Genomic DNA, 27234 nt, shown 5'->3' on the forward strand with positions numbered 1-27234 from the left:
TGGCTCTTGCAGACTCACAGAAGTACCACCTTGGTAGTCTTGGATATGATCCAGAAGGATTTTGTGGACAGGCAGATTTTTGCTTTTTTTCTCTTACTTTCTCCCAAACAAACGGAGTCTTTCTCTCTCTGTCCTGAGCTTCGAAGGGCTGAGAGTGGGGAGCACAAGCAGCTCTGTGGCCACCCACCCTGGGACTGTACTGGGTCAGACCTGAAGCCTGGACACCTCTGAGTCTCACCCAAGGACCAAGTGTACTGCCTGCATCCCACTGCTGATTATTCATGGCCCAAGGGCTCTGCAGTCAGCAGATGATGAATCCTTCCAGTACTGGGACCTTCCCCTCAAGGCGGTGGATTTTCATTTGGCCCAGGGTGTGTCTAGAAATGTCCTCTGGGAGGTAGGGCTTGGAATGGGGCCTCATGACTCTGCCCAGAGCTCTGTCCTACTTTGGCTGAGCAGTTAACCAAGTCATAAGAGAAAGTCCTCTTTACGCCTCCCTCTCCTCTCCTCAGCGGAAGGAAGGAGTCTCTTTTGGAGCTGTGAGCTGTGCTGCCTAGGGTTGAGGGAGGGGTGACACAGCCCCCGTAGCTGCTCCAGCTGGTACCTCACTAGGTTGTGTACACCCCAAGTCCAGTGGCTCCAGGCCACGCACAGCACCACAACTTGCCCAGAAACTGTAGCCCTTGCATCTGAGGCAGCCTTCAAGTTTATTTAGGACCCCAGGACACTTTAGCCCATGGTGGGGGCCTGTCAGAACTCAGATTCTGAACACTGGGATGGGTGCTTCTCTGTGCAGGGCCGGTCTAAATGTTCCCTCCATGGGCACTGGCTGAGTTCTGCCTGGCGTAGTTGTGACTGTGACAGGGCAGCACTGAGCTCCAGTACAAAGTCCCGCAGTCACTGTGCTCTCCCCCGGCACACACGTTCTCTCTCTCTGCTCTCTCTGGCACACCACCACCGCAGGGGGATGGGTGAGTGGTGACATCGCAATTCATAACTCTCTTCCTACCCTCTCCAGTGCCTCCTTCATTGATATGGACTTAAAAGCAGGTGCTGTGACCACTCACCTGAAATGTGGTTCTCATGAAGGTGCTCTTCTGTGTGGACAATTTGGTGTTCCTACAAGGAGGAAGATTGGGAGGCTTCTATTTGGCCATCTTTCTCCACTCTCACCCAAGCTGTTTTTTAAAAATGTAGCAGAGCATCAGTTTTCTGTTTGGCCTAGAAGTTTCAGAAAGCTGGAATTTCTTATAAGGAGAAGATCTTCTTGATAAACTGCAGTGAGAGGGAGCCTTACTTTGCTGATGGGACCATCAACTTGATGCTGAAATGCAACCACTTATGAGACTGAAGCAAGAGCTTTGGCCAAACTTCCAAAGTGGTAACACAATTTTTGCAACTTTTCTCCCCAGGTTTCACGTGGCAGGATGACTATACTCAGTACGTGATGGCCCAGGAGCTTGCCAGCCTCCCCAAAACCTACCTGCGGCACCCTGAAGTGTCCAGCCCAGCCGGGTAAGTGTGGGTGTGGCTTGCTCTTCCTTGCTCTGGGACACAGCCCGCAGCCATTGTACTTACTGTTTGTTTGTTTGTTTTAATGTAGCAAAGCACCCACCATCTTTCTGGTACAGACATTTCAGAAAGTTAGGATGTCTGTAAGGAAAATGTTGGTTCCCATGAGAGAAAGAGATATTGGGGTGACCCTCCAGGGAGGTGCCATTTTCACTGAGACATGCCCGGGGTTCTTCATTTTTCCATGAGACACTTAGAAAACTCCTGCATCTTCAAGGCCTTGGTCGAAAGCAGAGAAGCTGAGAATTCTCATTTCTCAATAAGAAATTATTTTTGCTTTAGACAAAAAGCAAAATTAAATCATGAAAGTCTTTATTGTCCTTTCCCAGAGCATAGCAATGTATACTGAGCCCATATTATCTTATTTTTGTACTCAAACTATGTGGTAATTACTAATGTCATGCCCATTCTTGAAAGTGAGGAAATTGAGACATAGGAGGTTAAAAGCATTAGTCTAAAGACAAACCTCAGTAAGAAAGCTGGCATTGTCCTGAGCCATTGTGCTATTTTTCATGTTTAAAAAAAAACATGAAAATCACCTTTCCTAAAGGTTTAGTTTGAAAAGTCCATTTTCCCCTGATAGACAATTTTAGAGCCATAGTGTTTAGTTAGAAAGATTCCAGTGGCACAGAACTGAGATATCTCTTTCATGCCCACGTCCGTCTGATGGGGAAAGCAGTTAAGTCAGCCTGAAGGTCTTTTCCGTGTTCCTGCAGGATGCAAAGCGTGAGAACATGTGAGAGCTGGCAGCCGCCCCCCGGCGCATGGCATACGCTGAGGGCAGGGGCTGCGTCTCTGTGTGTCTTGTGCCTGGTGCATCTACGTTTAATGCCTCCTGTGTCAGAGAGAATGTGTTGTTACAGTCTGTAAGACTTTTCAGTGGGAAACCAAACAAAAACTCACCAAGATGTGCTGTGTTGAATTTCCGTTTTCATTTTGGATGTGTCCAAACTCGTTGTACTCCTGTGTAAATTCCACTGGGAGAACTGGGGTGCACTGCCCCAATGACCTTGAACCCCATCAAGTATAGGGATGGGTTGGATGACCTGAAGAGGCAAAGAGCAGAGGCTGGAAGAACTGGGAAGCCAAGCAAGGGGTGGCTTCTCTTCGTTCTGGGGGTTCAGATGGGGACAAGCAGAAGCTGCCGATCATGGAGGGGAATGGCGTCACTGAGAGAAGAATCCAGGGAGGACCCGCCTCAGAGGAATCAAAGTCAGCAACGACCCTGGAGAGGCACCCGCTTTGCACCTCTAAACAACGTTAAATGTGGTCATTTTAAAAAATGCCAGTTTTTATTAGTTAAGACAGTGCCAGTTTTATTATGAAAAATGGCACGTTATCTTTGTTTTATGAATTACAAGTGAGATTAAAAGTTTAAAATCCATATGCTTTGAGATTGCAATTTTCTGGATTTTTTTTTTTTTTGAGATGGATTCTAGCTTTGTCCCCCAGGCTGGAGTGCGGTGGCACAATCTCAGCTGAGTACAGCCTCCACCTCCCAGGTTCAAGTGGTTCTCCTGCCTCAGCCTCCTGAGTAGCTGGGATTACAGGCATGTGCCACTATGCTTCGCTAATTTTTCTATTTTCTGTAGAGATGGGGTTTCACCATGTTGGCCGGGCTGGTCTCGAACTCCTGACCTCGTGATTCTCCCATCTCGGCCTCCCAAAGTGCTGGGATTACAGGCATGAACCACCGCACCCAGCAGAGATTGAAATTTTCTTTGTGGATTTCCTGTATGTGGTCTTTGTATAAAAACAAGTTTTTGTGTTTTTCTCCTTGTTCCTTTTATTATAGATTCTTTATATTTGAGGCGAGTAACTTTTCATGTATTATATTTTGTAAAAGTATTTTTATCATTCTGTGATAGATGGCACAAGCTATGGCTGCAAATGAAAACAGAGCTCTCACCATTCTTTGGGTTGGATTTCTAAATTCTTTCTTTGCAAACGTTGAACCTAGACAAGACTAATTGTCCCTATGCCCAAACAGAGGCCTGTTTTGGGAGGCGCTGGTTGGCTATTCTCCAGACGCCTTTCCTCCCGCAGCCCCCAGTGCCCTGAGTTGGGCGGCATGCTGTAGGCTTTGTCACGTCCTCTGGCTTTGGTGGGTTTGGAACAAGCTGCACCCGGCATGGAGGGCAGAGGAGTCTGGGCACGTCCCCCGGCTCCTCCCCAGGCCCAAGCATGAATGCCTGGGGGCAGTCACCCCCTCTCACACCGTCCCTCCTGCTGACCCAGGGCTTCCTGTGCCTCGTGCCTTCCTCATGCCCCACTCTGACGTCCACGGAGGGAGGGTCCTACGAGGCCTGTCCCCGAGAGGATGGGAAACTGTGGGACATCACCTTCCCCAGGAGTGGCCCACAACGTTCTCATCCTCACGGAAATGGGATCATTTTTCCTTTTTTCCCAAAATTTCTGGAAAAGTTCCTTTGCCATTGAAATGATCTACTTTCTAGTATATTCCTTAGGCATGCTCTTCATTTACAGAGCATTTTCATTGTCTTCCAAGATTATTGGTAAAAGATGCCTACACTTCTGTGTGATTTGGGGGTATTGAAAAGCTGCCCTTTAATAGAGATCTCCACATTTGTGAATGCTGTGTAGCAGAGGCTGGCCTCTTGTTGAAGAAGAGTCAAACTCTGTAAAACAGTTCTAGAGATTTATTCTGAGCCAAATATGAGTGACAGCCCTCAGGAGAGCCTGAGAATATGGACCCAAGGTGGTCGGGCACAGCTTGGTTTTATATATTTTAGGGAGGTGTGATACATCAATCAAATGCATTTCCGAAATACGTTGGTTTGGTTCAGAAAAATGGGACGACTCAAAGCAGGGGCTTCCGGGCTGCAGGTGAATTCAAACATTTTCTCATTGACAACTGGTTGAGTTTATTTGAAGACCTGGGATCAATAGAAAGAAAATGTTTAGGTTAAGATAAAGGATTGTGCAGACCAAGTTTTATTGTGCAGAGGAAGCTTTCAGATAGCAGACTTCAGACAGGGCAGATGTAAGATGCTTCTTTTTTTTTTTTTTTTTTTTGAGACGGTGTCTTGCTCTGTTGCCAGGCTGGAGTGCAATGCCATGACCTTGGCTCACTGCAACCTCCGCCTCCAGGGTTCAAGCAAGTCCCCTGCCTCAGCCTCCCAAGTAGCTGGGACTACAGGCCCATGCCACCACGCCCGGCTAACTGTTTGTATTTTAGTCGAGATGGAGTTTCACCATGTTGGCCAGGATGGTCTCGATCTCCTCACCTGGTGATCCTCTCTCCCCGGCCTCCCACAGTGCTGGGATTACAGGCGTGAGCCACCATGCCCAGCCAAGATGCTTCTTACTGGGCCTAAAAGGGCGCCTGCCTGCTCTTGGTTGATTATCTCCTAGATCTGGGAAGGAAGGAAAACAAAGGGGGAAGGGAATTCCTTTAGAATGTGGACTTTTCCTGCAAGAGACTTTGCAGGGCAATTTCAAGGTATCTCAGGGAATATATTTTAGGGTTAAATATTTTGACTTTTTTCCTTGTCTTATAATGTTCTGCCAGAGTCAGATCGGAAAGTAAGTCATGTTATATAGGGTCAAATAAAACCCATCTGATGAGATTTGATGGTTTGTAAGGCATGAGTCAAGAGATCGAGACCATCCTGGTCAACATGGTGAAACCCTGTCTCTACTAAAAATACAAAAATTAGCTGGGCATGGTGGCGTGTGCCTGTAATCCCAGCTACTCAGGAGGCTGAGGCAGGAGAATTGCCTGAACCCAGGAGGCGGAGGTTGCGGTGAGCTGAGATCGCGCCATTGCACTCCAGCCTGGGTAACAAGAGCGAAACTCCGTCTCAAAAAAAAAAAAATTATCTCATAGAGTTTCTTTTTTTTTTTTTTTGCTATTCTTATTTTTAAATAAAACTTCTGGAGTAAAACTTTTTATTTATGTTATTTATTCATTTTTTTAAAATAATGAAACTACATATATCTACTAATTTGCCTTTGAGCATAATTTTAACATCATTCTATAACTTTGATGAATTTGGCTTTTGTTCTAAATTATCTGTAATTGTCATTTTATATACTTTTGAAACAATAAGTGTTTGGTATGCTTTTTACTTTATAAAAATCACAATAAGTGTTTGGTATGCTTTTCCACTTTAAAAACCACACATAAACTTTCTCATTTATGTGTGTTTTTTACTAATTCTACTGCATTTTAGTCAGAATGTGACTGTTCAACTTTTACTCCTTGGTAATTTTGAGGTTGTCTGTGGCCTAATTGATAGCATACTTAATTTCCAATGGATGCTTCAAAAAGATATTTGAATATGCTATTTGCAAGATGCAGATGTTTATAAATACTTTATAATTATATATACATATGTGATGTGTAATTAGGTAACAATGTAAATGTCAATTGCATTGCTTTAAATCAACATGTCCTTATTTATATTGTGCCTCACTGAAATTGCTCAGATAAAAACGGTGCTTCGGTGAACCTTCCTGTGGGGGCGGCCATGCTTTCCTTCTCAGGCCCTGAGGCTCTGCTTGGCGTGCAAGGGCTGTGTCCGCCTGTCCTCCACGTCCGTCACCCACAGGCTGCTGTTGACATGGTGCCTGCGTCTCTCCTCATGCTTGTTGTCTGGGATTCCATTCTTCTAGATGAGTAAGGCCTTTCCTGCTTCCTCTTGCTTTTGTTCCCTGATTAATCCGTGGCTATCTTCGGAAGCTGACCTTTGGGACTGTGTCTGTTTGAAACTCAGCTTTTATAAGATCAAGTGGCACTTCCAAAGCCCCTTGGCTCAGGGCAGAGGGCGGGTTATTGCAGCAAGGGGACTGCTTCCTCCGTGGGGCTCACTCTTCTCATATGTGGATTGTGGCCTGTTTACCTTCATCTTCTTCAGTATTTATAATTTTGTTTCTTACTTCAGATTTAATTTGTGGCCATCACCTCTAGGTTTTCAAGTGATTTTAAAGGGATTCCTTGTTAAAGGGATCCTCATGTCTGGATTCCTGCTGCGTGATAAGGAGCCCTGTAGGCCTTCAGCGTCCTCCCTCCCCATCCCTGGAGCTGCTTCTAACCAGGCCCCCAAGTGCCTGCCGGGGCCCTTCACCAGATGGACCCTGGGCCAACACTTGCTGAATGAACGATGGTGAAGGAGGACAGAATGTGTGATCTGCCCATGCTTTTGAATCTTTGCGTAGGTGCCTACACTCACCAAGAATGTTACTTGGCTTCTCTGCTCCATGTGTGCTCAGAGCATTCTGAACTTCGCAGCTGAACCGGAATCCACCACGGGCCAGCGACACGGTAGCTGGCGTTCCTCACGTGAGGCAGCTCATCTCAGGAGACTGAATAACTTGCCAAAAACCAATGATCTATTCATGAAATAAAAGCGACATTAGAACGAAGACTTCAGAATTCCCAGCCCTGTTTTTGGGAACCACAAGCTCGTTTCTCCTGCTGGGTCTTCTCTTCCCACACAGGAGGTGCCTTAAGCAGAGTAAGCCCCGTGAGACAAAGCCAGCGAGACCCTCAGTGTGGCAAATCAGCAAAGCAGTAAGTATGAATGCCCAGGGTGGGGAACACAGCTGGCACCATAGGGGTCACCAAGAACCCGAGAACATGCTAAGGGCTAAGAGAACCTGTGAAACACATGCTAAGGGCTGAGGAGGACCTGAGAACCGAACATGCTGACGTTACATAGGCTAATGGCTAAGGAGAACCTAAGGACTGAGAACATGCTAAGGGCTAAGAGGACCTGAGAACCGGAGAACATGCTGACGTGACATATGCTAATGGCTAAGGAGAACCTAAGGACTGGGAACATGCTAAGGGCTGAGGAGGACCCAAGACCATGCTAAGGGCTGAGGAGGACCTGGCACAGGCTAACGGCTCCTGAGGCAGGAACAGGGACAAGGAACAGCAGCTGCGTATGTGAGCACCCACGACTTCAGAGCACTTCGGGTGGCCGTGAAGGTTGGATGTAAAACATAAGATGGGCCTGTAATTTGGAATTTTTTCCTTTAACAAACTGGGTGACAACCTAGAATATCTCATACTATCGTGAGCCTAAGACCAGTGCGTGCAGGTGGAGAAGGGAATAGCTGTGAAGTATAAAACATTGTTCCTCTTTTTGAAGTAGAAAATGCATGCGTATGAGGTTTTGACCTACTTCAAGCTGGATGACAGAGCAAAGGTCAATGTGCAAGTTAATTGCTACAACACCACACAGCATAATGATGAACACTCTCATCGCTGCGACATATTGCAGTGTCACAAACAAGTCCCCAGGCATGGACAGAGGCGAAGCAAAGATGAATATGACAATTTAAAGGCCCATTTATAAGGTGGCTCCATCTGCATTGATTAGCAATTAGTGAGAGAAGTAGACAAAATACCAGAAAAGTAAATGGACTGCAGTTAAATTATACTCTGACAATATAGAACATGAACTTCACCCATTACAACATGGCCAAGGAAACCACAGCCATGCTCCGAGGTGCACAGACCCGTGAAGGCCTTGATAATTTATATCCTATTATGTCTGTACCAGCGTAACTTGAAAAGCGGTTGGTTTGGCTGTGTCCCCACCCAATTTTCATCTCGAATTGTAGTTCTCATGATCCACATGTGGTGTGGGAGGGACCCAATGGGTCCCTGAATCATGGGGATGGTTTCTTCTGAGCCGTTCTCATGACAGCGAGTTCTCATGAGGTCTGACGGTTTTATAAGGGCTCTTTCCGCTTTGCTCCTTGCACTTCTCTCTCCTGCCGCTTGTGAAGAGAGGTGTGTTTGCTTCCCCTTCTGCCATGATTGTAAGTTTCCTGAGGCCGCCCCAGCCGTGCTGAACTGTGAGCCAATTAAACCTCTCCTTTATAAATTACCCAGTCTCAGGTATGTCTTTATCGGCAGTGTCAGAATGAAGTGATACAAAAAGGCACTAGAAATAAAAACATGGTGGGTTTATCAGTTGAGATCGTCAAGCAGAAATAAGGGGATCTTTTAATAAGCCCCATGCAGGATCACATACCTAACGTTAGTGCTCTGTTCTTGAAAATCAACATCCTACATGGAAACAGAACCTGGAAACTGATTCCATTTTGCATGTGGGGAGTTTGTGATGAGTTCCACATCCACCCAAGCCCCAGGGTATTTCCTGAAGTGTTTCTAAATCATCGTAAAGACCATATACAAGTACCATATGGTCGTGTTTGGATAGAAGGCACTTCTTCCTGATACCCAGAAGTGGAAATTGTTCTTAGCAAGGTGTGTGTTCTATTTGAAGTAATACTGCCTCACTCAGCACCTGCAAAGCCTGAGCTGCAGCTCCCTTATGGTGTTGGGTGAAGCTGCAGTGCTGTGTTTGGAGACATACCAAGGCCTTTTCTGAATATGGTTTTGTTCGGAATGTAGCGTCAAAGTCTGTGAAAGGAGATACACATGCACACACATATGCACATGTATATACATATATATGTGGGGAGACACATGCACATGTACACATGCACATGTATATACATATATATGTGGAGATACACATGCACACACGCACATGTATATACATATATGTGGATACACACATGCATGCACACATGCATACATGCACACACGTGTATATACACATGTGGAGATACACATGCACACACATACGCACATGCATATACATATATGTGGGTGTGCATGTGCACGCACATGCATGCATATACATATATGTGGAGATACACATGCATACATGTGCACATGTATATACATATATTTGTGGGATACACATGCACACACACATACGTGTATATACATTATGTGGAGATACACATGCACACACATATACATATATGTGTAGATGCACACACATAGGTTTGTATATACAGATATGTGTGGAGATACACATGCACACAAATACGTACATGTATATAGATATATAGATGGAGATACACATATACACACATGTATATACATATATGTGGAGATACACATGCATACACACGTACATATACATATATATGTGGAGACACATGTGCACATACATGCACATGTATAAGCATATACATATACATGTGGGGATACACATGCACACATACATGTATATACATATATGTGGCGATACACATGCAGAAACACGTGCATGTATATGCATAATTATGTGACGATACAAATGCACACACATCACATACGTACATGTATATACATATGTATGTGGAGCTACATCTGCACACACATGCACATGTATAAACACACATGCACACATATATACATATATGGGGATACACATGCACACGTACATGCAAATATATGTGGAGATATACATGTACACACACGTATACATATACATGTGGAGATACACGTACACATGCACATGTATATATGTATATATGGGGATACACGTGCACACACATGCACATGTATATACATATATGTGTGGATATACACATGCACACACACGTATGTACATGTATTTACATATATATGTGGAGATGCACATGCACACATACATACACGTATATACATAATTATGTGGAGTTACACATGCACATGTATGTACATATATGTGAGGATACACGTGTACACACGTACATATATACATATATGTGGAGATACACATGTATATACCTATATATGCAGAGATACACATGCACGCATACACATACATATGTGTATATACATATATATGTAGACAGATGTATACAGGTGCTCCTTGACTATGAGGAGGGTTTCTGTCCTAATAAACCCTTTCTAAGTTGGAAACATACTGTAAATACATTGAAAATGCATTTAATACGCCTAACAAAGCATCATGGCTTAGCCAAGCCTACCTTAAACGTGCTTAGAAAACTTACATCAGCCTACAGTTGGGCACAAACATCTAGCACAAAGCCTGTTTTATAATAAGAAATTGAGTATCTCATGTGATTTACTGAATACCGTGCTGCAAGTGAAAAACAGGGATCGTATGGGTGCTCAAAGTACCAATTTCTGCTAAATGCATCTGGCTGCACTGTTGTAAATCCAGAAGCATGACGTTGAGCCGCCGTGAGTGGGGACTGTGTGTGTGTATGTATGCACGTGTATCTGCACACACGCACATATGTTGAGCCGCCGTGAGTGGGGACTCTGTGTGTGCATGTATGCACATGTATGTGCACACACACATGTTTATATATACTTTATATAAAACGTCAGCCAAGAAAACATTGTCATGAAAGGCAGCTATGTTCAAGGAATCTGGGGATTAGAAACCAGGAGCTGTTCTAGTAAGACAATGTTAACTTGAAAAATGTTTTTGGGGACATACCTGTATATGTATTCATCTGTGTATCTATTCATTTGGGTGTATAGACATGTGTGTTTGCACACACACACACACACACACACACACACGGTGAGATCACCATGTGATCAGTGCTAAATTCCCTGTCACAATGAGAGTGAAAGTGATTTCAATTTATAAAGCACTGAGATGCCGTCTCTAGACCTGGGAAGTCAGGGGCAGGCAGATAACAGTGCTGGCAGTGAGCAGTCCTCGCTGTGGACTGCTGACACCCAGCTGCCGTCCTGCCTACCCTGGGTGGTAGGTGTGGGTGAGGCTGGTGGCGCACTGATGGACCTGGGTCCTAGGCTGGGAAGAAAGTCGTGTTGTTTGTCCAGTTTCAGGGGAATGCCCTGAGTCGGAGTCACGGTGTCACCCAGTGACCTGCTGGGCCTCGGTGCCTGCACCTGTAAAATGGGGTGATACCTACTTCCTGTGCCTGCCAGTGTGCCTGGGCTGTTGACACCCCTCATTGTGGAGCTCTGCTGGGGATGATGTCTGTCAGCATCTGTATTTCTAAGAAAGCCATAAGTCTACCTTTGTATTTGGAGGATATTTTCATAGGATATAGAATCCTGGGTTAACATTTTTTTTCTTTCATGCCTTTAAAAATGTTTTCTGCTGTCTTCTGGCCTGGAGCACTTCTCAGGGAGAAATCTGTTGTTGCCTTTCCACTGGTGTTGGGGACACTGGACGACTCAAGTCCTCCAGGATCCTCTCTGTGGACAGGGTCCCGGGGTGCCCACGTCTTAGTTGGGTGTCTGGACAGCAGACTCTGCGGTCCTAAAGTCTGAGTGCAGGGTCTTCAGAAGACCCCTCACAGGGAAGTGAAGAGACAGGTTTGGCCAAGGAGAGGTTGGACTCAGTGTAGCCACGACAGAGGCCTCAGGAGCCATGACCCCTCCTCAGGGGCTGGGTGCCAGCCAGACCTCCCCAGATGGGTGTAAATGTGGGCGAGGCAGACCCCTGTGGTGAAGGGCCACTTTGGGAGGGGACGACACTTGCCCCCAGCTGCCTCAGGGACTTGGTGCTCAGTGGACTTTCCAGAGTTGATGAGACAGAAATGAAGATCTGGGGAAACCAAGGCAGCTCAAGTTCATGGGTCAGAGAATAAGAGAGAAGAGGTGCACAGAGAGCCCTGGAGATCTTCAGCAGCTGCTTAGGATTTGGTAGATAGCTGATGATCCTGCATCTATGAGGGAAAAGAACCATCCAAAACAATGAGAGCAAGCAGTATCTGACACTCACACAGGGTGAGGCATAGTGCCTGTTCACACCTGTCAGACTTGCAAACCTCGTAATTTCCAGATAATTAGGTAGAGTGCCCACAGAGTCCTGTCTCAGCAGTGGAGAGTAATTTCTCATAGAGAATTGCTGCTCTGTTCCTGCCAAACAGGTCTTAGAAGACCGGAGAGGGCTGAACTGGTCCCAGGCAACTTAACTAAATGCCAGAGCAAAGGTAAATAATATTTATGGGAATGCAAATGTCCATCGCCCGATGAGGTAAAATTCACAATTTGAATATATAGACATGGATTATCTGGCATGAAAAGGAGCAGGAAAATGCAACTTATCAAATTCATCAGTGTAGACAGAGAAATGACACAGACACAATAAGTAGGAGACAGGAAAAATTCATGGGTGGAATGAACAGCAGATTAGACACTATGGTAGAAAATATTAGTGAACTTGAAGACACAGCAGTAGGAACTATCCACAAGGAAACGAGGAAGGATGATTTAAAAACACAGACACATACACCAGAGAGCTGTGGGACACATCTAAGAGGACAAATAGATGTGTAACTGGAGTCCCCAGGTGGGAGAGACGGGGACAGAAAAGCATTTGAAGAAATAATGACCAAAATTATTTCAATGAGAAAAATGATAAACTCACAGACCCAGAAAGCTCAATGAGCACCCTAAAAAAGAAACATGAAGACCAAGAAATATCTATTTCTCAAAGCCAGTAATAAAAAGCCAACCAGTCAGAGGAGAAAAAGATGCATTTCATAGAGAGGTGACACAAGGAAGGCCACTGTGTTTCTCCTGGAGAATGCTCTGGGCCAGAAGGTGGTGGAAAGCACTTTTGAAGTACTGAAAGCAAAAAAATAAATTAACCCAGAATTCAATATTCCATGAAAGTAACCTTCAAGTACAAAGGTAAAATTATGGCTTCCTCAGAAATACAGACACTGGAGGGTGCCATCCCCAGCAGAGCTCCGTGGCCAGGGCTGGCAGAGCCACCCTTCCGGCCAGAGGGAGAGGTGCCAGACAGAAACACACAAGAGAGCACGGTGTTTTCCTTTCACTTAATCACATTTAAAGAAGTTGATTGTTCAAACAAAAATGAGAAAAGTACATTGTGAGGTTGATAACAAAGCTGTCTACAGAATTCATGTCAACGCCCACCTCAGAGCTGGAGGGAGAAGTGTGAGTATCTACTGAAGCCTCGTATTTCATATGCTAAGTGCTGTGATGTCTCTTGGAAGCAGCTGTGGTCCGTGAAACGTGACTGTCAGACACTAGCTGTAGTTGTGTCTTCTTGCCCTAAGGAGGATCTAGTTAGGTGTCGAGAAGGCCAAGGTAGAGCTGTGCCCAGGGCTCTGAGGCAGCCAGGGCCTGGGGTCAGGAAAGTGCCTGCCTCCAGCTCAGACCTAGCGTCTGCCTGGCCTGGGCGAAGCAGATGGCAGCTGACTGCACCTGCGGAGCCCGTGATGAAGGAGGCCTGAGTCTTGTGCGGCAGCGGACGTGGCTCCGTGGCCTGCGGTGTCTGAGCCGTCCACTGCAGCAGAAGTCGGACCTGAAGTGATGGGTCGTCGGTGAACATGGCTCTTGGGAGAAAGTGGATTTGGCAGCGTTGCTGGGAGGAGCAGGCTCATGGAGGGCGCTGCCTTTGTCTGTGGGCAGCAGAGCTGGGCAGCAAGGGCCCCCACACTGGCCCATCTCTTTAATAGTGATGCCCGTTCTTTTATAGACATAAACGAGGCACTCAATTGTAAAAACTAAAATTAATCAGAATTGAAAGCTCTTTAATCTGAGTCTAAACTCTGTGTCTGCAAAATCTTTGCATTTTATTAGAAGCATGGAGTGTGTGCGTGCACGTGCGGGCACACACACACACACACACACACACACACTTTTTTTTTTGAGATGGAGTCTCGAACTGTCATCCAGACTGGAGTGCAATGGTGCGATCTCAGCTCACTGCAATCTCCACCTCCTGTGTTCAAACAGTTCTCCTGCCTTGACCTCCCAAGTAGCTGGGAACACAAGGGTGCACTACCACACCCAGCTGATGTTTTCGTATTTTTAGTACAGACAGGGTTTCACCTTGTTGGCCTGGATGATCTCAATATCCTGACTTCATGATCCGCCTGCCTCGGCCTCCCAAAGTGCTGAGATTACAGGCATGAGCCACCGTGCCCGGCCACACACTCTTTTTTTTGAGACAGGGACTTGCTGGAAAGTGTGTGTGTGTGTTTTTTGGGGGGAGGGGGGGTGCAGTCACGCAGGTGTTCTTAATCCTGGCTGGTGGAGGCGTCTCCTGTGGGAATTCTCTCTCTCATTTGGGAGCATGCTCTGGGCCCTTTTAGTCATGTACATAAAAGGGGGCTGTAAAGCTCTAGGGGGCTGAGTCCTGGGTGCCCACCGAGGCCAGCTACAGTGTCTGCGGGTGAACCGGGCATGCAGGAAGGCTGTGCCCATTGTATCCTGGCTGAGACACTGCCCTCGGCCCAGACCAGCTTTCTGCCATACCTGAGGGTAAAGGAGGGGCAGGGTTCAGACTCAGAGGGCCACAGATGACCTCCCCCATGCCCAGGTCTCCATCAGGACTGTACGTGGGCCCATGCGGAGTCCTGACTCTCTCCAGGGACCTGTCGGTGTTACCTGTCGGTGTTACCACAGCTGATTCCTGTGTGCTGCTTTTGCTTCTCAGCTCTCAGGAGGGGTCATTCGTCCATCCCCACAACCATGAGGCAGGTGCTGTTAACCATCCTCGTGGGTCTGGGAGAAGTTCAGACCCATGGTGACGGAGCAGCAAGGCCAGGCCAGCCACCCAGCCCGGCACCCAGGCACCCCAGGGGATGGGGCAGCTCCAGGCTCCAGCAAACATGCTATTGATGTCTGGTTTCTTTCGCTTTTCAGGCCCTCAAAACAGAGCATTGGCAGCAAGAGGAGGTACAGCCGGGAGGGCGGCGCTGCCCTGGCCAAGGCCCTCCGCCGTCACCTGCCCTTCCTGGAGGCCCTATCCCAGGCCCCAGCCTCAGACGCGCTCGCCAGGACCCGGACGGTGCCGGACAGACCTCCTGCTGAGGTGACCCTTCCGCTTCCTCCCACAGCTGGGTTTGGCTTTTCCTCCAGGGTGCGGGTACCTGGGCCTGTCTTCTCGGCCGCTGGCTCCTCTCGGCTTCACACCTGTGTCCTGGGCCAGCGGCAGCCTGTGAACAGGCCTTCGGTGTGCCTGGGGTCCTTTAGAGCGACGCCGGCTCCCAGTCCAGCCACCCCCACCATGAACACTTAGTCCCTGGGGTGAGGCTCTCTAGGATCTCTTTTGGGACAAGCTGTCGTGACTCCAGAAGCCCAGCATTTAAACCGCAGTCACACACCTGGGAGGGAGAGGAGAGGAGTGGCTTCTCTTTACCCTTTGGGAAGGAACCCGGGACAGCAGTGGACACTGAACCCCGATCGAGGGAGGCTGAGGGGCCATGCATGTGGCTGGAATTAGGGGCACCAGTGCAACTACTGCATCCAAGGAAAACGCTTCTCCACTCCCCAGCAAGCCCATCCGGGGGGCAGCCGGGGCAGCGTGAGGACTCTGTCTGCCTGTGGGCACGAGGTCTGGGCACCAGAACACAACGCGGATGCCCTGGTCACACAGAGCCCAGGCAGGCTGGGAGGCGAACCCCAGGAGCATTCGTGCAGGGCCGGAGGAAGCTGCAAGGACCCGCACCCAGAGACCCTTCCGTAGGCGACGCCCACTCGACATTTTAAGGAAATGAGTCAGGAATGTCAGTGAGCCCTTTAAATGGAAAAGCAGGCGTGGTTTTTGTGATGACTTGTTAGGGAGCTGGCAGGTCCCCGGTGCCTGGAAACGGAGGGACGGAGCTTCGGCGATCCTCCGCCGGCTTCCTGGGGTGGGGCTTTGGACCCGGTGTGGAGGCGCTGATTTGATGCATTTTCCTTTCTAAGATGGCACCGTGCTGGTGCGAGGCGGGTAAGTCCGAGGACACTCTGCGTCCCCGTGGACTCCACCGGGGTCTCACTGGGAGCTGTGGCCCTGGGATGTGTGTGGGAAGCAGGTGGGCCAGTTCCTGTCATGTTCCTGCCACTGAGTCACTGAAATGGCTTCGGTTAACTCTGGTTACAATCCACACAGGGGCCACGGGGCACCAGATCCTCAGGTCACAGTTGAGACGCTGCACAGGGGGCTCAGTAGCACCTATGCCATATTTATTCTTCTCCTGATCATGGACTGTGTCTCCTGGCTGGTCGAAATCGCCCCTCATGGTGGAGATCGGTCTTCAGCCCTCATGGAAGTGCAGGCCTCAGGGCTCTGCAGGCCCCAGGTCTCCCTCTAGGGTTGGGCTCAGGCTGAGAGGCCAGTCCCAGCCCCGCCCTGTGCCAGGCCTGCCTCCCATCAGGCTGACCTGAGAAACACGCCCTGAAGCCTTTCCTGGGAGCCCATAGGAGCCTTTCTATGTGAGCCTCACCCTAGAGGGCCGGGTCCACTTAACACTATTTTAAACATGCTAAATTTAAAGTTTTTATTCATTAACTGAGAGCAACGAAGCACCTGTGGTGTGCTGAACATCCTGCTGTATTTTGTGAGTGCAGAACGTGGATGTCACGCAGCTCTGGCCTTGGGTCAGAGGCTCCTTCACCCGCTGCTCTGGGGCTGTGGGGAGCTGCTCAGCTTCCGTACCCCACCCGGGTCCTCAGCTGCGAATGAGGGTAGCGGCCCCAGAGGCGCTGTGAAGCTGTAAGCATGACTACCGTTGATAAAATAATCTTTTTAAAACGAAATGGAAATTAGGTGGAGAGTCTGCGTGGAGGCCTCCGGCTCCGATGAGCGGAATCCGAGGACCCGGGTCTCGGGCACACGCGCTCTCTCCGCACGCCCGCCCGTCGGGCACCGCGGGGCAGGTCTCAGTCCGCGCAGTGGAAACGCGTCTCTCCCGCCTCGGGAACGTGGGTGATGCGGCGCCTCCAGCTCTGAAACCGTGGCCTCGTCCTCTGCGCCGCTGTGTCTGTATCAGAAGGGCTGTGGGGCCCGGCGCTCCGCTCCGCGGCTGCGGTGGATTTCCGCGTCTCTGATGGTGCTGTCATGTCATGTCCCCAGACCCTGGAAGTGAATGATCAGCCCGGAGGTGGTTTTAGTAACACACGAGGGAAGCGGGGGGATGTCTTTGTAAGTTTCAGAAACTCGAAGAAGTTTGGGTGAAAGGAAACCAGGTGACATGTTTGCGTGAAGCAGTTTACCGTCGGCGCCCCCTGACTTGAGGGCGGCGTGCTCACCTGGACTGACGTCCCAGGGCCCTCTCCACGGGCCACGGCAGAGAGCAGGGCGGGAGCGTGGCCTTGCAGGCTCCACCGACGCGCCTCGGACGGGGCGGTGGGGGGGCACGAGCTGCAAACAGCGTTCGGTTTCATTCAGTGGGAGCCTCAGTTGCTCCATCTTGAGCCCATTGTCATGATCCTCCTTCGGGTTTAGTTATTTTATTAAACAGCCCCGGCAGTGACACGAAAGAGTCAGAGTGAGATTGGAATTTGCTCGCGGAACAAGGCGCAGCACGGATTTGCCTGGACGGTGAATTGAGAGCCTGCAGAGCTCCCCGGGCCTCCAGCCACGTCCACACATGGAAAACAAGCTGCAGCAAGTTGCAGAAACCGGCTGAGAGCGAAGGTCTTTGGTGGACACGGAGCGTTTGTGCTGAGCCATTGGGAGGTACCGTCGTGACGCCTTGTGAGACGGCTCATAGCCGCTCCTGGGGAGAGCGAGTTCCTGCTGGGGACAGGATGCCTTCCTAGGCCGCATGCAGCGATCCTGGGACCCTCTGCGCTGCTCAGTGGCTCTGCGGACTCAGCAGCTCAGTGCTATGCAGGCCAAAGGGCCCGTGGCCTCGTGACACTAACCAGCCACGTTTACCGAAGGCTTTCCAGTCCTGACTTACTGCAGCAGGATTCCAGCATTCTCAGCACACGCCCAGGAGTGCCTTCCCCACACACGGGCGAGCGTGGCAGCTGCCTCTGTACCAGAACATGCCTTCCGCTGGGAGCTCGCGATGGAGGCATTGGGGGCTGATCTCTTGGGGTGCGTTCCTGGCTCTGCCGCTCCCCAGGGCCACTGGGTGTGTGGGAGGAGGCATCTCTCACCACTGCCTCCACCTGGCCTCCTCTCCATTTGAAGAAACAGAAATGGGAGAAGGGTGTGGGCACCGGTCATGTCAAACATTCCCCCGCAGCGGCCAGGGCCCGCCTTATCTGAAGCTGGGCTCTGCCACTTTTGAGCTCCCACACAGGACTGGTCTCTGCCGTCCCTCAGCATAGTCAGGAGGGAGTCAGTGTCCGCCCCCCCAGGTGTCCCTGTTTGAATTAACGAGTTCCATGGTCATTCCAGCACATGGACAGTCAGCACGGCAGCCAAATGGTTATTCGGAAAATGAGCAGTTGCTGACATTTTGGCTCAGGCGTTTTTCTTCATTGTTAAGATAGATGCTTCTCACTATTTAAAAAAAATGCATGAAAACCCAGAACTCATTTTCTTTTCTGTCCAGTGTTTAAATGAGGAGAAAGCTCTAGCCATCTCCCTAATGACCCAGTGCTGAAGACAGCGCAGGCAGTGAGTGTGTGACCCGAGGCTGCGGCACTGTGGTGCAGATTTTGCTGCCCCGTAAATATCGGGAGTTGGGGGTCCGGCTGCAGCTTCCCTTCCCCTCCCCTCTTAGATGATGAAATACTGTAATTGGAAGTTTAAGCTTTAGATACTGACAATCTTTCAAGGTACAGTCAACTTCCTGTGAATTTTCTGGTAAAGCATTGTTTTCTATGTGTCTGTCATCACGTGTGAAACTCTACATGGAGAAATATCCTAAATGTAATGTCTCTCAGGGCCTTCACACGGATTACATCCTAACAGAAGCCACCGGGAATAAAATCATGCTCCTCTTAAATCACATCAAGTAACTCAAAGCTCTGCCACACTAATTGAGCTCTTATTGATCACTAAATCAAGGTGTCCTTATTACTTCTGCATGGTTAAGGTTGTAACACTTTGTGTTTTATTGACTATGTAGCACCAGTTCACAATCCAGCACTCATCATGCAGAACACCATAAATTCCCTGTCTACTCTGTGTTACTGAGGAGGTTTAATCAGAAATTATTACTTACCAAGACCAGCAATTAGCTGATTTATTTTGGAAATGTTTAAAAAATGTATGTAACAGATAAGAAATGGTGTGGGTTAAGGAAATGGTTGAGGAAAGTTAGTTTCTGCCCTTCAGGATTTTACAGTTTTACTGGATAGGTGGGGAACGCAAACAAGCAAAAAATACAGTTAAAAAGTTGGAGCAAGTGCTGTGATGGAGAGAACCCTGAGAGTAAAGGCGCCTCATGCCAGAGGGGGCAGGTGGGCCCAGGCGGGGCCTCCGAGACCGTGGCCTTGGAGAACGACCCGGACGCACCTCCTTCAGGTGTATGGCAGACTTGGTGTGCAGAGTGTCAGGAGCCCATTCCCCTCCCACCCCGGCCACAAGAGTGAGCCCCTGAGAAATGTGCCAAGGGACCATCCCCCTCTTACCATGACAACACAAGGGAGCCCCAGGAGAAACCCACCAGAGCGGAGGACGCAGGTAGAGTGGATGAACTGCATTCCAGAAAGTGACGAACTCATTTCGGGGAGAGGAGACCACAGCTCTTTGATGTGCATCAGAATGGAAGAGTGGAAGCCAGTCACAGGAAGCGGGGAGAACTTGGCCTAACTTTTAAGAAACTCTTGACACGCGTGGAACCGATTTGAGAGACAGGCTGCACAGAGCACCTGGCTGGGGCTGGAGAAATCCTGGCAAGGAGCACCAGTCCTCTCCAGAATGGAGGGCACCACAGGGGCCTTCGGAAGGCTGCGGACAAGGAAGCATGCTGGAAAGGCATCTGTGGAACCTTTCTAAGGGTGCAGAAAGCCAGGGGGACCGAGAGGAAAGAGAAGCTTCAGGAACTCACAAACGGACACTTGGCCCATGAAGCACAGAGAGCTCCCTTATGGTTCAGAAACCCGGCTGCCGAGCGCAGAGCATAAAGGGATCTCCAGTCTCACTGGAGCCAAGACCCCAGCCTGGGCGAAGAAGGTAACTTAGACCCAAAGGTTGGAAAATGTGTGCAGTGGAAACTCAAAAGGCAGGAAAGCTGGCATAGGCATGTTACTATTAGAATGCACTTCAGGACCAGTAGTGTTATTCATGATGGAGACAGTTTATGAGGACTGCATAGTCAGTTCATCAAAATGCTACAGAAAAAGTTTACAAACAAGTTTCAGTGCTTCAAATATGTAAAGGAAAAATATGAGAAAACTAAAGTGAGAAATATACAAGGCCATCATGATCATAGTGATGGAAACACTCTTCTCAGTAGCTGATTAAACAAATAGTTAAAATATCAGTAAGGACAGAGAAGATTTGAACCACACCATTAACCAATCTAAGCTGAGTGATGTTTATAGAATGATACACCTAAAAACTGCTGAGTACACATTCTTTTTAAGTATGTTATGTGGAATATTTCCCAAACAAGATCAAATGCTGGGCCATAAAATAAGTCTCAATAGATGCCGAAAGGAAAAAATCATACAAAAAAAGATTTTAAAACTGCAGGTTATTGTTCTTCAAAAGTATAGAAACAAAAATTCTAAACAATTTTTGTTAATTTAAATTCCACAATATATAAAATATGTAAACAATATATAAAAATATATACTGCATCATAATCAAGGGGGATTTATCCCAGATATGCAAAGTATGTTGAACATTTGTACATCAACCAACATAGCTCACCATAGTAACAAGGAAAAGAAGCACCATGTGGTAGTCCAGTAGGTACCAGGAAAAGCATTTGACAAAACCCAGCCTCCATCCATAACAGACGCCTACATCTAAGACTATACCAAATGGCGCAGAGCTGAATGCTTTCTACTTAAAATCTGGAATTAGACAAGGATGTCTGCTCTTACCTCTTCTATTCAACTTTGCATTGAAGATCTTTTTTCTTTTGATATGGAATTTTGCTGTTGTTGCCCAGGCTAGAGTACAATGGCATGATCTCAGCTCACTGAAACCTCTGCCTCCTGGGTTTAAGCCATTCTCCTGCCTCAGCCTCCCAAGTAGCTGGGATTATAGGCACCCGCCACCAGGCCCACCTAATTTTTGTATCTTTAGTAGAGAAAGGGTTTCACTGTGTTGACCAGGCTGGTGTCAAACCCCTTACCTCACGGAATCCACCTGCCTATAGCATTGAAGGTATTAGCCAGTGCAATAAAGCAAGAAGAAACGAAAGGCATTCGGACTGTACGTAACCTTTGTCAAAAATTTGGTGGAACCTACAGAAGAGCTACTGAAACTAATATAGCAATGCTGTAGAGTAAAAAGTCAGCACACAAAAATTTATTTCTGTATATGAGCAACAATAAATATTGAATTTTTTTAAAATATAGCATCAAAATTATGAAATAATTAAGGTTGGATCTAAAATATGTGTAAGGCAATGTACAATGAAAACTGCAATATATTGAGAAAAATTAAAGAAGACAAATTAATGGAGATATATGCACGATGACATGTCTAAAGGCTCAATAGTGTTAAGGTGGAAATTACCTCCAAGTTGGTATAGATATGACACAAAAACACAATCCTTAAAAAAACTGATAACTAAAACTTTGTCAAAATTAAAACGTTTTCTTCTTCAAAAGAAGACACTTCTTTGAAAGACACGCAAAAGAATGAAAAGAACAGCCACAGGCTTAGGGAAATACTTGCAAATAGCACTTCTTAAGATTAAAAAAAGAATTTCAGAATGTATAAAAATCTCTAAAAACTAATTTAAAATAAAAAGCAGCACATTAAAATGGGCATTTTTTCCCCAAGACGGTGGATTGGAAGCAGTGTTAGCATGCCTCTCCCACCTGGAAAGACAAAATAGTGTGTAAAGATTCACACTGTGAACTTTTCTCCAAGAGGCAACAGCAGAACTTGACAGGAAAACTGAAAGAAACTAGAGACACTGCCTCCGAGATATGCACCCCCACTGAGGAACCCAGCCCATGGGGGAACGATCTTAACCCCACCCAGTGCTGGAACTGATTTAGGGAGCAGTGGAGAATAAAAAGTGGGAGAAACAGCAGGAAGGCTCTGCATACATTCCTGGTCCCCAGCACGGATTGGAGGAAGCCATTCTGCCTCACAGGGCACCCTGCAGAAGTCTCCAGCCAACTCAGGCAGTGGCCACAGGTTGAGAGAAGCTCCCAACTGAAATTTGCAAGCTAATCTCGAGTGGGGACAAAATCCCTTGGCCATAACCCTGAGGGGAGTGGGAAGCGTGCTGCAGCCACAAGCACAGAATCTGGGAGCCTGGCTTTGCTGCTGGACTGGAATAGGTGTGGCCTGAAAGTCACACTTCCTGTCTCCATGATGATTGGGACAGTATCTCACATCTCAGTATTAGTGTTGAATGTCAATGGCCTAAATACTCCATTAAAAAGATACAGATTGGCAGAATGAATAAAAAGTCACAAACCAAATATCTGCTGTCTTCAACAGACTCACCTAACACATAAAGACGCATATAAATTTAAGGCAAAGGGACAGTAAAAGATATTCCATGCACATGGAAACCAAAAGTGAGCAGGAGTATTCTTATGTCAGATAAAACAGACTTTAAGGCAACAACAGTGAAAAGAGACAAAGCAGGTCATGAAATAATGATAAAAGGGTCAGTCCAACAAGAAAATATTACAACTCTAAATTCATGTGCACCAAATACTGGAGCTCTCAGATTTGTAAAACAATTACTACTAGACCTAAGAAGTGAGATAGGTAGCAACACACTAATACTGGGAGACTTCAATTCTCCACTGGCAGTACTGGACAGATTGTTGAGAAGAAAGTCAACAGGAAGCAATGGACTTAATCTATACTCTAGAACAAATGGACCAGATTTTTAAGGAACATTCTAACCAAGAACTGCAGAATATTCATTCTTCTCATCAGCACATGGAGCATTCTCCAAGATAGACTAGATGAAGAAAATGTGGCACATATACACCATGGAATACTATGCAGTCATAAAAAGCAATGAGATCATGTCCTTTGCAGGGACATGGCTGAAGCTAGACACCATCATCCTCAACAAACTAACACAGGAACAGAAAACCAAACACTACGTGTTCTCACTCATAAGTGGGAGTTGAACAATGAGAACATATGAACACAGGGAGGGCCACAACACACACCAGGGCCTGTTGGGTGTTGAGGGGAGAGGGAAGGGAACTTAGAGGATGGGTAATAGGTGCAGCAAACCACTACGGCACATGTACACCTACGTAACAAACCTGCATATTCTGCACGTGTATCCTGTTTTTTTAAAAAAAAAGTAATAAAAAAAAGACTATATACTAAACTACAAAACTAGTCTTAATATATTTTTTAAAATTAAAATTATATCAAGTATATTCGCAGACCACAGTGGAATAAAACTAGAAATCCACTCCAAAGGAATTTTTTTAAACTATAGAAATACATGGAAATCAAAAAAATATGCTCCCCCATGATTTTTGGGTATACAATGAAATCAAGACCAAAGTTTTCAAATTCTTTGAAATGAATGATAACAGTGACACAAGTTGTCAAAACCTCTGGGATGCAGCAAAAGCAATGCTGCGAGGAAAGTTTACAGTGCTAAATGCCTACATCAGAAAGTCTGAAAGAACACAAATTGACAACTTAATGTCACACAGCAAGGAATTAGAGAAATACACAGCAAGGAATTAGAGAAATACAAACAAACTAAACCCCAAAGCTAGCAGAAGAAAAGAAATAACAAAGATCAGAGCAGAGCTAAATGAATTTGAAATAAACAAACAAATATAAAAGATCAATGAAACAAAAAATTCCTTATTTGAAAAGATAAAATTGATAGAACATTAGCTAGATTAATCAAGAAACAGAGTAAAGATTCAAATAAACTCAGCTACACCACAGAAATACAAAAGATCATTCAAGACTACATGAATACCTCTGTGCAGACAAACTAGAAAATCTAGAGGAAATGAATGCATGAATACATTCCTAGAAACATACAACCCTCCTAGATTAAATCAGGAAGGAATAGAAATCCAAAACAGACTAATAACAACCAGTGAGATTGAATCAGTAATTTAAAAATTGCCAGCAACAACAAAACAGCAGCAGCAGCAGCAGCAGCAGCAGCAGCAGCAGCAGCAGCAGCAGCAGCAGCCCAGGACCAGATGGATTCACAGCTGAATTATATCAGACACTCAAATAATTGGTAGCAATTCTACTGAAACTATTCCAAAAGATCAAGAGATAATTCTCCCTAACTAATTCTATGAAGCCAGTATCACTCTGATACCAAAACCTGGGAAGGACAGAATGAACAAAAGAAATCTACAGAGCAATACCACTGATGGACATAGATGCAAAAATCCTCAACGAAATACTGGCTAACTGAAAATAGCACATCGAAAATATAATACACTATGATCAAGTGGGTTTCATCCCAGGAATGCACGGATGGTTTAACATATGCAAGTTAATAAATGTGATACATCACATAAATGGAATTAAAAACAAACACCATATGATCATCTCAATAGCTGCAGAAAAAGCACTGAATAAAACCCAGCATCACTTCATGATAAAAACCCTCAACAAGCTTAGCATAGAAGATACTTACCTCAAAATAATAAAAGCCATCGATGACAAACCCACAACCAACATCATACGAAATGGGGAAAAGTTGAAAGCGTTCCTCCTGAAAACCGAAGGAAGACAAGGATGCCCACTCTCACCACTTCTATTCAACACAGTACTGGAAATCCTAGCCAGAGCAATCAGTTAAGAGAAAGAAAGAAAAAGCATCCAAATTGGAAAAGAAGAAGTCAAACTATTGCTGTTTGCCAGTGACATGATCATATACCCATGAAACCCTAAAGACTCCTTCAAAAGACTCCTAGATTTGATAAGTGAATTCAGGAAAGTCTCAGGTTACAAAATCAATGTATACAGATTAGTAGCACTGTTATACACCAACAATGACAAAGCTGAGAATCAAATCAAGAATGTAGTCCCCTTAACAAGGGCTTCAAAAAATGAATACAATATCTATGAATGTGCTTAACCAAGGTGGTGAAAGATCTCTGTAAGGAGAACACAAGACACTGCTGTGATATATTGTAGATGACACAAACAAATGGAAACACATCCCATGCTTACGGATTGGAAGAATCAGTGTCATGAAGATGACCACACTGCCCAAAGCAATCTACAGAGCCAATGAAATTCCTATCAAAATACCAACATTATTTTTATACAGCACCAAAAAAGAGCCCAAAGAGCCAAAGCAATCCTAAACAAAGAGAACAGATTTGGAGGCATCATGTAACCTGACTCCAAAGTATACTACAAGGCTAGAGTTACCAAAACAGCATGGTACTGGTAGAAAAGTAGACACGTAGACCAATGGAACAGAATAGATAACCCAGAAATCAAGCCAAGCACAATCAACTGATCTTCAACAAAGCATACAAAAGCACAAACTGGGGAAAGGACACCTGTTTAATAAATGGTTTTGGGAAAACCACATAACCACATGTATAAGAATGAAACTGGATCTCTATGATGCAGTGTAAGGAGCCCCTAAGTGTGGCTTAACCCACACGGTTTCTTGACTTTGCCTAGGAAAGAATTCAAGGGCAAGCTGGAGATAGAAGAAAACAATGTTATTGAAAGGGTGATGTTACAGCTCTGGCAGTGTTGTAGCTCCGGGACTGCTCCTGTGGAGTCAGGCTACCCCATAGGCAGAGGGTAGCAGCTCAAGAAAGCTTTGCAGTCATATTTATACCTACTTTTAATTACATGTAGATTAAGAGTTGTTTATGCAGAAATTTCTATGGAAGGGGTAGTAACTTTTGGGTCATCAGATCATTGCCATGGAAAGGGGCAGTAACTTCTGGGTGTTGCCATAGCAAGGGTAAACTGACATGGCACGCTGGAAGGCATGACTTATGGAAAGCTGCTTCCACCTTGGCCCTGTTTTAACTAGTCTTCAGTTTGGTCCAGTAATGGAGCCCTGCCTTTGGAATTGAGTCCTACCTCCTACCTCATTTTCTCTCACCATATACAAAAATCAACTCAAGATGGATTGATGACTTAAATCTAAGACCTGAAGCCACAAAACTGCTAGAAGATTAACCAGGAAAAATTCTTCCAGACATTGGCCTAGGGAAAGAGTTCATGAGTAAGACCCCAAAAGCAAATGCAACTAAAACAAAAATAAATTGGACCTAATTAAACTGAAAAGCTTCATGTAGAGAAAGAAATCATCAGAGTAAACAGACAGCCCACAGAATGGGAGAAAATATTGGCAAACTATGCATCTGAGGAAGGAACAACCTCCAGAATCTACAAGGAACTCAAACAAATCAGCAAGAAAAAACAAATAATCCCATTAAAAAGTGGACAAATGACATGAATAGGCATTTCTTAAAAGAAGATAGACAAATGAACCACACACATATGAAACAATGCTCAACATCGCTAATCATCAAGGAAATGCAAATTAAAACCACAGTGAGATGCCACCATACTCCTGCAAGAATGACTCTTACTAAAAAGTCACAATAGATGCTGGTATGACTGTGGTGAAAAGGGATACTTATCCACTGCTGGTGGGAATGAAAATTAATACAACCTCTCTGGAACACAGTATGCAGATTTCTTGAAGAGCTAAAAGTGGATCTATTATTTGATACAGGAATCTCACTACTGAGTATCTATCCAAAGGAAAAGAAATCAATATATCAAAAAGTCACCTGCAGATATATGTTTATTGCAGCGCAATTCACACTTGCAAAGATATGGAACCAGTCTACATACCAATTGACCAATAAGTGGATAAAGAAAGAAAATGTAGTATATATCAACACCATGGACTACTCGGCCATGAAAAGCAATGAAATAATGTCTCTTGCAGCCACTTGGATGGAGCTGGAAGCCATGATTCTAAGTAAAGTGACTCAGGAAAGGAAAACCGATCACCTTATGTTCTTACTTGTAAGTGAGAGTTAAGCTATGGGTAAGCAAAGGCAGACAG

The 27234-nt window shown here is 46.1% G+C and overlaps 1 protein-coding gene across 4 annotated transcripts in view; it reads left to right on the top strand.

The window, feature by feature from the left end:
- The window catches only part of PTPRN2 (protein tyrosine phosphatase receptor type N2), a 972293-nt gene that overhangs the window by 352943 nt on the left and 592116 nt on the right, over window positions 1-27234 (top strand). For all 4 annotated transcript variants that reach the window (XM_039472901.2, XM_074378841.1, XM_039472902.2 and 1 more), the window contains 2 exons: window positions 1413-1515; window positions 15005-15173. In XM_039472901.2, coding sequence (XP_039328835.1) covers window positions 1413-1515; window positions 15005-15173 — 272 coding nt within the window. The remainder of the gene's footprint in view (window positions 1-1412; window positions 1516-15004; window positions 15174-27234) is intronic.

Source organism: Saimiri boliviensis, chromosome 10, assembly GCF_048565385.1.
Source record: "Saimiri boliviensis isolate mSaiBol1 chromosome 10, mSaiBol1.pri, whole genome shotgun sequence".
Classification (NCBI taxonomy): Eukaryota; Metazoa; Chordata; class Mammalia; order Primates; family Cebidae; genus Saimiri; species Saimiri boliviensis.